Raw genomic sequence first — 13,433 nt, 5'->3', positions numbered from 1 at the left:
ATTTCAGCAAAAATGGCAAAATTAAATTGGCTCCAGCTTTCCAAAAGTGTAAAATATAATCTGTTTTCTGGGTTTTTCTTTCATACCAGACTGAAAATCTTCAGACCTTTTCATATGCCATCAGGGGCTCTGTGATTGTGACGGGTATTTCTTTGCCGTTTGCTGATATTCTAGTAGATTCATCAAGAATGAAAGCAAATAGTTGCCGCACGACCGTGAATAAAAGTGTTTCTTTAATTTTTAAAAATGATGCTAACCTGAAAGCTTCATAAGCAGGTCAGTTGCCGTCTTGGTAGTGATGTCAGGGCTGAAGAGGGAGGCTGTGGTTAGACCACTAGGACTGGATCTGACCCCGACTCCTACCCCGACTCCAGGTAGGTCCAGGGAGTTGGCACTGCTGCTGGGACGGTCCCTGCACATGCTAAAGGGCGAGAGCACGGACAGATCCCTCTCCTGCGGCTCCTCCTTGATGTGGACGTGATTGGAGGAAGCCTCGAGCGGAGAGGACGTCTGCTGCCGGGTGTCCGAGTGCAGCGGGGACACGTCCGTCCCTCTCAGGTCCGTGGGGCCGCTGTCGCCCATCAGGGAGCCCTCGCCCTCCGTGTCGGTGGTGAGCTCCTCTTTCACCTTGACGTCTGTGCGGGGGAAGTGCTGGTGGCAGCGCATGTGAAGCTTCAGGCTGAAGTGACGGGAGGAGGTGAAGGGGCAGAGTTCGCACTGAAATGTCTCGCCCCGGTCCTGGTGCTGATGTACCTGGGAAAGAGGACAGGTTTATGTGTCAAACCGCTCCTCTTCTTCTCCGACACTACAGGACATCAAGAGGAAAGACGTGACTCTTTATCGTAGATCAATTTAACTGAAACGAAGCAAACATGCAGCGTTTAATTATGCCATGTAAAGGATTATTACACATTAAACTAAAGCATGCCTATCCCTTAATGTTAACAATTATATTCCAAGAGCCATAATTGCCACTAATTGAAGATGATGTGGGCGAGGGGTGCAGGGTCACAAGATGAAGAGAATCCATATCGTCTCACCTTCATGTGGGACTTAAGATTGTCTTTGCGAGCACAGCGGAAGGGACACAGGGGACACTGGTGGCTTTTCAAGCCCGTGTGGATGACCATGTGTCTCTTCCAGTAGCTCTTGCGTTTGATGACCAGTCCACACACCGGACACTGGAACGGTTTGCCGCCCTCCTCAGGAGAGCCTTGAGGGCACCAAAGAATATTGTTACAAGGAGAGTCATGAGTGAATGGAAATATGTACCATGTTGCTGAAAAATGCAGCGTTGTTACTGTAAAGAAATAAAAACAAAGCTTTTTTTCCCCCCCAAATACAGAGTACAGTATTCACAGATCTGCAAGAGACAACTACTCCTCAACCTAATGTTGAAAACTATCAAGGGAAATGCCAGCTGGAAGCAATGGAACAATGGAAGTAAAAACTCAAGCATGTTTTAGTATCTCGATTATTGTTGTTGGCTTCATATCCGGCATCCATTACTGTTTAATTGGTCTTATTAGAAAGAGGCATGATTGCATTACAAATTCTACAAGGGCCTGTCAGGATGGCTTCATAAGTATTCCAGTGCCGTTCCTTGAAAAACATCTGGTAATCAGTGTTTGGTGAAATTACTGTGCTCAGCCATTCATTGACCTGGGGTGTAAAACCTCGAGACTGCCTATTTGCAACAATAAACCGCCATCTGCGGCCCAACCTCTCCGCGCACAGCAGAGATCACAACGCAAAAAATGACTTCTGCTTATTCTGAGCCGAGTGAGGCGGAAATAAAGAAAATAGGAGAGAGGAAATGTGCGTGTTAAGTACCTTCGTCTTAGTATTTAGTATTTCCTACGCGATCACAAGCGTGTTTTAGAGACAGGGAGAAAGATTTTCGTTTATATTCAAAGTGCAGAACATGCCCGTGCGATAGAGTTTTATAGTTGAACTGGCAAAGGGACGGCAATAAAACAAGACATGACAGTCAATAATCAAGGTCACATTTTTCAGTCTGGCGACCGAACAACTACCTGCATTTTTTACAGCGCTGCTCGACCTTGACGGCTCGCGGGTTAGAGCAGACCCTCCTTCTTAGCATGCAGATCACAGAATATTACATCGACTGCCTCGTCTGTCTGAAGTCAATTTGATCCAGCCATTTTAGATTTGGCGGGGTTGCGACACAATCCCTCAAAAGTGCCCATCCATCTCCCTGAAAACATTCTGTTCTCCCTAAAGGCTACTTAGCGAGAAGCCTGCACTTTGAAGCCTTCCCTCTCTCCCCTTGCAAGAGTGAGATCTTTGTGTGCACCCTTGTTTGGTTATACGTCTGCATCTGAGTAGACACTTACAGAATATACAGCACGGCTATTTGTGAGTAACAAGAGAGAAAGAGAGCATAGGAGGGAGAGAGACAGAGAGAGTGTGTGTGTGTGTGTGTGCGCGCATCTGTATCCAGTCAGTGGAAAGTATGATGTGTTTGGCCTTAAGTCTGCTGTGCTGATCAGTGCAGAGGGCTCTGGCTAGTGGGGGTTGGAGCCAGGAGTAGGCTGCCGAGATGGATATGGACTCCACGGCTCCCCACTGTGCCGAGCACACACTGACGGCCCCCTTTTTGGCAGCACGCACATCCGAGCACAAACGAGCTGGTCTGGGAAGGCAGCGAGGTCTCAGTCGGAACCCCCCGTCGAGCCCGCAGACCATTTCCCAGACTAGAAGGCCAGCCAGGGCTGTTTTCTCTCGGCTCTGCTCTCTGCTCGGCTGACAGTTAGGCCGAGGCTACACTACTCGCGACTTCGACGACAGTGAGGCGAGAAGAAAACCATTACAAACCCGGAGAAAACATGTCACGGAAAGTCCAGGATTGTGCTTTTGTTGCTGTTGTTGGAACAAGCAAACCTGCTACTCCTCCATGCAGTGACAGCAAAGAAGTTGTATCTTTGTGGAGCTTCCATTGTGATACTAACTTATAATTATCAGTACTAACGGTTTGGATTCGCGTGTCATGACATAAGTGGAATTTGTTCTTTGGTAAATGCTGAATGGAGAAGTATTATGATAGACGAGTTAGTTCATTTGAACTGCAGGTACATTTGTACGATTACCTTTTGAAAGAAACCGGTATGGAGAAGGAAAATGAAAACTTTCCATCAATTAAGTGCAGCTGAAATGATCTTGAACCTTTAGGCTCTCTACCATACAAACACAAGGTCCTTTTATTTAACTGTGGCAATCTTGTTTGAGCTTAGGTATCCTGGTTCTGTGGCAAGACACAAGATATTAAATGAATGTCTCTCTGTGTTTTGTAACTAAAGAAAAGAAAAAAAAAACATCTTTTCACTGAAAAAACATCATAAAATGTACCTAACCTAAGCTGACCTCCCTTCTTATTATCTGTATTGGTATTATTTTGATTGATGTAGTATTAGTATTAATATGCATTTGTTAATACTTTAGATTACCTGCTTGGCTGTTGGGTTTGCCTCTGCTCTTTGGAGTCGAGGGCAACAGCAAGTCTAGGCTCTGGGTGGGTGTAGAGGGCGTGGAGGCCCTCTGGTTCTTGTCTAGCAGGGGCTTCACGTCCTCTTGGAGGACCCCGGCAGTCGCCAAGGAGGAACCATCTTTCTTCTCTGCCAGCAGGTTTCCCGCTGCCCTGGCCGCCACCTCTTTGAGCAAGGCAGCAGAGGAGGTCATCGACACGAGCGAGAGGAAGGAATTGGAGGATTGGTGGTCGGTAGCAGCGCTGGTCGTCGACGAGGTTTGACTCCGCTCGCTGACTTTCTTGGAAAGCGCGGCGAGGGTGGAGCTGGCCGACTGCGGGCTGAACGGAGAGTTGAAGGCATCGAAGCGCACCACGTCGTCTCCTCGACCGCCCCCTCCGAGGGCGGGCACCGCAGACGAGCCGGAGGTGGACGAGGAGGAAGAAGTCGTCGAGGAGGAGGCCACGGCGTTCTTGTCTTGAAGCACGGCGTTCGCGGCCGCTTTTAGCTTCTGGATCGCCGAGTCCGGGGACAGGCTGGAGCCACAGGGCGTGGAGCAGCTGGCCGGTGGCCACTTATCTGCAACACCTGCCCATACAAAGCCACTGCCGTTGGTAGGGGTGACAGAGTTAAAGGGGTCATGGGGCTCTTGCTTAATGTTGGTGACTGAGGGTGCCAAGGAGGCCGGTGAGGCCGAGCCGCTGTTGTTGTTATTGGCCAGTTTTCGGGCAAGAGCACTTAACTGCTGGGCATGATGGGAAGACGGGGAGAGGGTCATCGGTGGGGCGAGACCTATCGGTGGAGACTCCCCCCCAGCACATCCCCTGGATGACCGGCCCAGCAGCTCCCCGGTGTCCAGTTTCAGCGACCCGGCCTCTAGGAGGCGCCGTAGGTTGCTGCTGAGGGGTTTCCCCAGGGCACGAGACGCCGCCTCGCCGTACAGCGATGATACCACAGAAGAGAGTGTGTCCTGGGCCGAGAATGCACTTCCATCCAGTCCGAGAAGTTCCAAAGAGGCACGATGGACGGGTGTGGGGCAACCCAATGAGCTCTCACCCCCACAGGTGTCGTGGTCCCCGGACCCAGTGCTGACTCCGGGCCGTTCATCGGGAGAGGAGCCCCGGGCGAGGAGGAGTTCATCCTGGGTGTCTCCGTAGGACGACGACTCTGAGCGCGTGTCAGAAGCATTCCCAAACCAGCCTTCTTCCTCCACGGGACCTTCGTCGGGCCCTCCTTCCTCGTTGCTGTCCACATCTGGAAGAGGAGAGAGAGCATACATACTGATATCACCATATACAGTAGCTACAGCGAACAGTTAGAGTAGGCATCATCTTTCAGCTGAATACTTGAGTACCCCGAGTATGAATTGAGAACATCAAAGACGTACTACAAAGAGTTAAGTAGAGGGCACAGTCATATCTTCTGGCTACACGGCTTTCTAAATTGGAAATTTCTATTTGCTATTCACTGTTATTATGTCCCATCCTGTCTAGTGTTGCAGAGGAATAAGTGATCTGTACCACTGTTATTATGTCCCATCCTGTCTAGTGTTGCAGAGGAATAAGTGATCTGTACTTGGTGGAATTGAGACCAAAATTTAGAAAATTCAGAAAAACAATTACCTGCCCAAAACCAAGTCAAATGGCCATTTAAAGAAGCAGAAATACTCACTTCATTGCTCAGCGAGGACACACTCAACATCTTTCTAACACAATGGCAGCTTTCTACAAGGTGCATCCAAGATATTTGAGTAATTTAGATTTTTTTTTTTTCTTTTTTTTTTTAAACCATATTTTTTTTTTCACCCTTTTGGTCTGTAAGAGTCTAGTAAAGGGGTTACCATGACAACGGGTCCTTCTGGGAGGCTAGACAGCAAAGATTAGGGTAATGGAGGTTACAGAACTAGATTAATATTCATGAGCCTGCAGATACCACCGGGGAGCCAATAAGGGATAGGGTTAAGGTCACCAAGGGTCATTAATATACACTTCATGTATCAATATTCATAAGCAAAACATTACAGCTTGCCAGACAAGGGCGAACAAAGAAAAGTGAATATTCCTGATCCATATTAACAAACCTCCATAAGAACGTGTCAAAAAAAGAGCCTGAGCAAAACTAAATGTCAAAACTGACACACACTCCCCCCCCCCCCCTCCTCCCCCTCCCCCTCCTCCTCCTCCTCCCCCTCCTCCTCCTCCTCCTCCTCTTTGGGTTTCTGATGAGAAGGAACTGGCTGAGATTTCTCACTCATACAGTTGCAAAAACATGTGGCTTGAAAAGAAAATGTCTCTCACACACACCGAGGTACACACTACTTTCACACACACCAAAGCTGCCCTCGCCCTCTAAACCCTGACTGAGGTCTGGTGGGCCTGCTCTCTGTTTACAGGCAAAGGCAAAACGGTTGCGAGGCAACCCGGCCCAGCGACCTGTTGGGATCATTAGAGTCGGGCCGACATCTGCCCAGTGTGGCTCGCCGTTGGTCCACAACAGGCGACCTCACAATCACAACCCACTATGACCGCTACCCTCCTGTTGCAACAGATATCAAACAGGGCTCACACACAAACACATCTTACATTTTTTTTCAGTAACCACATAACCAGAAACTGACAGGAAATGTCAGATGCCAAAAGCCAAGGCAACGGATTATGTGATTAATAATGGCCTCATGGCTCTCCAAGCAGTCTGTGAACTAATAGACTTCACCCTACACTAAACAATGTAAGAGTCTGATGAGCGTACACATCAAGCGTGACCCTTCTCATTTCTTTAGGTGAATGAAAACGTCATAATGTGCTGCACGTGAACCTGATTTTCCCCATGCTGCTTGAAGCCATTTTGCCACCTCAGTTAGGGTTAACAGGAATGAAAGGGAGGGAGCGGGAGAAAGAGCCTGTGAGTCATGCAGGGCAGGGCTTGACCTATTTCTATTTGACATGTGAAAAGCAGCGAGAGCCACTAATGGCTGTAATGTGGTTAGAAGGAAATCGCTAGATTGCTGACCCAAGGTCTCAAGCTTTGAGGCTGAACTCTCTGGCTTCCTAGGCTCACTCTTAAAACCTCTGGGTTAGGTACAGCTGAATGCAGCCCTACACCACTAGGGCTCTGCCAGAGAGCCACGGTGCACTGATGCACTCCACTGCCAGGGCTTTGTGTGTCGCAGGCGAGCCACCAACCGTGGGCGGAATGACATTTCCCAAGGTTATGGTCTCCGGCCCAAGCTGTAAGGGGGGGGGGGGCTTCGTCTGAACTCAGTTCTCACAACTGCCGCTGTGTGCCCACCACACGCATGGGCGCAAACATATGCATACGTATGTTTAGACTACAAAACACTAAATACACAGCCAAGAATGTAATTTAATGCTGATGTTCTCCCCCCTCTGACACACATTCAACTGCTTTGCCTCCAGTACAGTGGCTGGCTCTGCGACAGTAACTGCAAACCCCCCCCCCCCCCCCCCGTGATGGAAGCATGGAGATACGGACCGAGGCGGCAAGCGTCTGCCACTGAAAGGGAACCATTTAGCGGTGTAATGGCGGGGATGACTTGCATGTTGAGACAAACAGCTGCGGGGTGCTCAGCAGTCTGGATCTGTTATCACTCACACACGGGTGATTCAGTGGCGCAGCAGCGGGGGATTTTCTCGCTGGGCCACAGAGACGTATAGCGCCACAACGTTATAGACAAAGAGAGGGAGCCATAATAGGTCAGAGTGCAAGCTGAGGCTACATAAAGAGAAGGTCGGGAGGCTTCAAGACCGGCTGGAATAAACTGCCTTGAGCTTGAACGGAGATGTACACCGAGCAGCTGAAACTGTTATGATGTAGCACCTCTGTGACTTACAGTGTTTGGAAACCCGTGTGTTGTGTTAACCTGTCACAAGAAAGAAAAAAAAAAAAAAAGCTCACAGCCTGCAACTACAGCTTAAACACAGTTGGACATTACAGGTAGTGTACTTGTTCATTGTTTCACCGTGCAGTGCTGTCAACAATCTCCATTTGTGAACTTGGCAGGATTATTTTGGCCGCGGATTTTCTAGGTCAGAGAGGGTTGCATGTGTGTGTGTGTGTGTGTGTGTGTGTGCACGCGCGCACATACATACGAGTTTAGCACGGGGGAGGGGGGGGGGGGGGGGGGGGGTGAGCCAGATATCCTTGTCAAACAGAATGGTTGCTGGTAAAGGGAAGAGTGTGAGTTAGAGAAGGGAGAGAAGAGCAAGGGACAGGAGTAAAGGTAGGTCAGGAGGTCACCCACCACATGACTTGTGCGAGGCTGCTGACTAGCATATTCCCTCTCACACACACACACACACACACACACACACACACACACACACACACACACACACACACACACACACACACACACACACACACACACACACACACACACACACACACACACACACACACACACACACACACACACACACACACACACACACACACACACACACACTCTGTGACTTAGCCAGGCATGAAAATTGGCCTCACTGACCCCAGGCCTGAACTGGGTAGGGGAGAGGAGACGGGAAGGCGAAGGGAGGAAGGGACAGATAGCGGGATGGTTGAGGGAGGGGTTGATTTGTCTGGGCAGGAAAGAAGAGGAGGCCATTAGCCGATTAAGGCTGGACGGCGGTGCATCAATACTGTGCCGATGTCAAAACGAGAGTCATGCCCATGAGCTAATATAGCAATGAGAGTAGGAGAGAGGGAGCACGAGCTGGAGAGATAGTGCAGGTCAGGGAATCGCTAAAAATCACAAAAGATTGCTCACCGCAAAGCCATAAAAAGTGAAATAACATAAAAGACGGCCACAACATACCAAGACTAAAGCCAACACATCCACATCGACAAAATGATTAGTGTTACATCTAGCCTGCTATGAATGGGTGTGGGGGGGTGGGTGTGTATGTCTTTGGGAGTGGGTTAAGGAGGTAGAGCAGGGGGCGAGTACAGAGGAAGGAGGGCAGCGAGTATGGATGTAGTGAGGAAGGAGCCACGGCGGTAATTAAGTGTCCGGCTGGGCCCTGGCGGGGGTTGCCACGGCCGCGGGCTATGCTAATGAGCACGCCCGGCGGTCAGGGCCGCCTTATTAGCGCCTGCTGGACAATATGGTGGGAGAGACTGGCGGGCTCACGTCTCTGCAAATGACTAACCGTCCTCCCGAGGAGGAAGGTAATTCCGTTAATTGGGACACACTGGATCAGGATCGCTTCCCTTCCCTTTTTCCCATAATCTCTCACTCGCTTGATCTCTTTCACACCCACATGGCTTTCTCTCTTCTTGTATATTCCTCCCTTCATCTCTTTCTCCATAACCAGGAACGCAAATATTAAGAAGAAATAAAGCACACATGCTCTGTGGGATAAACGTGATAATTGCTCCAAAGTTTATCCATCATCTTGGTAAAACACGACAACCAACAAGGGTACGGGCAAGACATGTGATCCCTAACGCAAAATGTCGCGCAATGGAGCAGGTAGCCTACGTTTGATGAACTTGGTGATGATGTGATGGCGTCTGATCATCACCGCTAATCAGTGGGTTTGATAATCACTCATTCAGGTGGAGAGTGGTACTGCAGCTTGGGGGGGATGGCAGGAGGCTTCCAAAACAAAAACAAACTCAACGATTATAAATTCAAATGAGGTTCTGTGAGAAGTCGATGAGGGAAAAGTAGCTAAATCCAGGAAGACACCGGAGTAACTTTAGTGAGCACTGTGTTGCGTCCAAGTTGTGTTTGTGTCACTTTCGTCGCCGGACTGATTTGACCTTTTCCGTCCATTTCCCATTACTGACAAACACTGTGAAAAATTGTTTTCAACACATGCTCTTTGGTGGATTAAGTGTTTTTCGAATTACAGGAGATGCTTGGACAGATTCAGAAAAGACGGTGAATCTAATTTTAATCGGTAGATTTGGTTGGAGCTGCGTTGTTAATGTGTTGCCGGTACAGACACCAGCTCAGAGTGGGACTGTGCAGCCGGTGAGCAGTTCATGACCTGCTTTAATCTTCTCTTCAAATGTATTTGTTGACTCCATCCTTCTGGTCAGCGCTAGCTAAATCCCAAAGACCGCAGTTTATTTTCTGACGGTTGCAAAGTTAAATTGCCCCGTTCCCCTGGGTCCTCTGGTAGAGCGCTGTGTAAACACATTGCCCCACTGTCACAGATTGATGCAACTCATAACAGCCTAGGACTCCCATTGAAACAATGCCATTCTTAAAGTACCGGTACGTACAAAATGAGGTATCTTACTGGTTTTAACGGCAGGATATTGCGATCCCTTTCTAGTATCGGTACACCGTGCAACATTAGCTGCCAAAGCCTTTACTTTCAGTGCATTAAAAAACTAACGATGTTCCTTCCATGCAGGAGTAAGCTACACCATTAAACATCCGTCTAGCAATTCATTATGTTGACACAGCCTTGATCTAGCGGGAAAGAAATCCTCCCGTGTATTGATCGAGGTTCATGTTATGACATTAAAACATTATTAAAACTCAGAATCAACTCTTTCACTTCAACTGCAACCATCGACATCCTCCCCGTACAACTTGTACCCGGCGACAAAGGCGTAAAGAGCTCATCTTTTAGCTGGAATCTGAGGTGAGGCGATACTCTTACTGAGGATCAGAGTTCAGGCAGCAGGGCTATATATAATGGCGGTTGAGTCGTATTGAAATGTAGTGCAAATTACCATCTGTGTATTTTCGGCCTTGGCCTCCGTGGTTTGTGGGTACTTTGGGCGGCATGCCAGAGGTGAAACAGGAAGGAGAAGTGTTCTTGGAAGAGAATGAGACGACTGAGAGCCCCAGACCTCTGAAATTCCTCATTGCACATGAAGTGCACTTTACCCCCTGGTTTATTTTTCCCTTCCATTTTTAGCATCTCATGTTTAGAAAAAAAAAAAAAAAAAGACTTGCTCATAAGCTCAGATGTGTCATCAAAGCTATGGGCCTAAATTGCTGGAGGGAGAGAAGTGTTGTGTCTATTGCATCTTTGCAGCATAACTGACATATTACTTATTGTGATTAGAGAAAACAACAACTGAATCTGAGAAGTGACTTTATTTTTCTAACCTGAAATGATTTAACCTGGACTGGAAGTATAGAGGGAGTCCATTTTCCATTTCATATGCAACAACATCCGAATGCAAACGTGTGAATTTGGAATGAGATCATTCCAAATGTTCTAATTATCAATCATTTTCGAATAATAATCACTGCAACATCAAAGGAAAACTAAGATATCTTGAGAAAAACTAGAGCCCGTAAGAATCAACAATGAACTGTCCAATGTACTGGACAGTCAGTGGTGTGTAAATATTGGCCTAAAAAGACACCTGGTAGGATTTGTCAGCCGACAGATATACTCTGGTCATCTGTGGATGTGATTTTATTGCATGTGTTATTTAGAACACTGTGTGCTTAGTTGTACGGTGTCTGTGTGGACTTTCCTTCTTTCTTAATCCAATGCAGTCGATTTAGGTTGTAAATATAAGATGCGAACGCTGACTGACAATCACAAGTAGTGACTTCGGCGACTTCTGCGTATGGCGGTATCATAGACATCCCCTTAGTAATAATAGCAAACTGTTATCAAGACTGTCAATGGCAGCTTTCGGTCAATTGACAAATAATTCAATGCATAAAACACCTGGACAGGAATGTCAGATTTGGCTTATTAAAAACCTGACAAATCAAAATCATTAATTGCAAAATCTTGCCCAAAATATCAATACTACCATAAACAGTCCTGCTCACTGGTTTACAATAGCGGCCACAACATATACTGTGTGAATACAGTATTTTCTGCTCGTGCCAGTCATGGATATTGTGCGCGTTTGCGGTGAGTTAAACCTCCGTTTAAAATATGACAGATTAATTCCATTAATAATACTGACAAATGTATAAAAATGCGTGATAAATAGCCCCAGCACGTATGGCATGAGTCACTCTAAATGGTTCTTGAAGTTATTGGACCCCTGACTTACTGTGAGGTGGCATTGATTCTGACTGGGTACATAAAACACAACATAAAAAGAGAGTGGACCGGTGCCACCGCACAGAGGCTCAGATTAACTGGCTAATCACAAGGTGAGAAATACTCAAACCAGCATACTGTTATTCCCAGGACACTGTTTTGGACAATCAACTGGCCCTGGGTCAGCATCTTACTGGGTGTTTTTTACTGTCAAACGCTCTGCCAAAGGTTTGGCATTATTATGAACAAACTATTAACAGCTTGCAGTGTTTTTGGTAATGATGAGTCATGCTTTTTAAAATGAATTCTGCTTTTCACGTAGCCAGTAGAAAAGAAGATTTCATGTCCGACATGTTGTCCTCTTGTCTTTGAAAGCAACGTTCAGTTCTCTAGAAACAGATAATGTGACTAACAAAAAGAGCTACAATGAGCATCTGTAGATCCCCAAACTCCGGACTACAAAACTGTTAGCACTGCCATTTTAAAAGTATCATAGGTCAGGGGTAGAGTTTTATATGTCACATGGTTAGCCTTCCACTCATTGGGCATCATTTATTGGTTTGTTGCTCAGTGATAATTTTACAAAATAACAGCAAAAAGGAGAAGGGCATCAAGGAAAGAAATGGTGTGTGTTGGGGTCTTTAACAGCATGGTGAGCGGTATTATTCCGCTGCATAAATCCAATCCAAGCATTTAAAACTGCTGACCAGGAATTTGTTAACATGGGTTTGTAAAGTGTTACATTTCTTACAAATACACGTTTGCATTTCTCTATTTCATTACTTTACTAACATATTAGTGGAGTGTTTTTAGGCCTTTATGTTTTTAATTGCTCATTGCTTGTAGGCTAAAACAATACAACGGTGCTTTAATTTCAATATAGTACAAACGTAGTCTATCCAAAATTGGATATCATGAATCACAATATAACACATTTATTGTGGCCACCAGCCAGATGCCAAGCCTGTCTATAACCAGCCAAAACACAATCCTTTCATTTTTCAAAAAGCAGTCGGCCGTTCAGCAGGATGCTGTTGAGAAGGCATGTTTGTTTTCTTTTTTAGACCGATTGATTTACGGCATAGATTTAGAAACTCATGCAATACTGCTGCACGTATGAGGATTGTTCTTCATTTATAAGTATAAATGCACATTAGTGGTGCGGCGGATCCTAAAACTCACAGATCAGATCAGCACAGAAAAGAAAAAGGGGGCAAATATAACTTTTAGAGATCCCTGATCCCGTCTTTTGCGTCCGATTCTAATTGCAGATCATTGATGATCCATATTGGCAGAAACAGACCCCTTTGTTGTTTTGTTTGATTATAGCAGCTGCTCTACAAGGCCCCAGACTCTCCCAAAAATAATTTTAACCGCTTTGAAGTGTAAACCATGTTCTAAATGTTATCCTTTTAGTTTGTTATATTAATAGTGTTGTTTCTTCATAAAAACACACAATTGAAATGATCAGGGAGTAAAAGATTATATTTTTAGGCATAAAAACAAGTAATTTTTCAAGTCATTAGTAGTTTTAATGATGTATTATTGTAGCTCTAATATCTATCTATGTTGCTGCGAAAACATCTCCTTCAAACAACTGTGTGTATTCAAGTTTCTCAGCAACACTACATTTTACGAGATCACATGTGATCACACTTATAATCATGATAATAACGTTATAATTTACCTTCGCTCAATGTTCATTTTCATTGAACAGAGCCTGAAGGCATCATAATCTAGCTAAACGGAACCTTTGTTCGTCAGCCGTTAGTGTTGTTTACAATGTAACATTATCAGAGATCGGCGACAAGAAAAGCATAAATGACAATTTCCGGATCACTTTATTGCACACTGTGATGGTTAACGGTAAACTGTGTGATTAATACGCGGTTCACATGCGTGTCCAACCGTGAGGGAGGATCCGTACGTTAGTTACACCACTAATGCACATGAA

At 46.2% G+C, this 13,433-nt stretch overlaps 1 protein-coding gene across 1 annotated transcript in view; it reads right to left on the bottom strand.

Moving 5' to 3' along the window:
• znf827 (zinc finger protein 827) overlaps window positions 1-13,433 on the bottom strand; it is a 60,201-nt gene that overhangs the window by 36,786 nt on the left and 9,982 nt on the right. The window contains exons 2-4 of the mRNA XM_079160280.1: window positions 3,468-4,739; window positions 1,041-1,213; window positions 258-753 (exon numbers count right to left, since the gene is read on the bottom strand). Coding sequence (XP_079016406.1) covers window positions 258-753; window positions 1,041-1,213; window positions 3,468-4,739 — 1,941 coding nt within the window. The remainder of the gene's footprint in view (window positions 1-257; window positions 754-1,040; window positions 1,214-3,467; window positions 4,740-13,433) is intronic.

Source organism: Pholis gunnellus (genome assembly GCF_910591455.1).
Source record: "Pholis gunnellus genome assembly, chromosome: 5".
In the NCBI taxonomy this organism is placed as follows: Eukaryota; Metazoa; Chordata; class Actinopteri; order Perciformes; family Pholidae; genus Pholis; species Pholis gunnellus.
The sequence above is the reverse complement of the archived record's forward strand: the minus strand, read 5'-3'. Positions and strand labels throughout refer to the sequence as shown.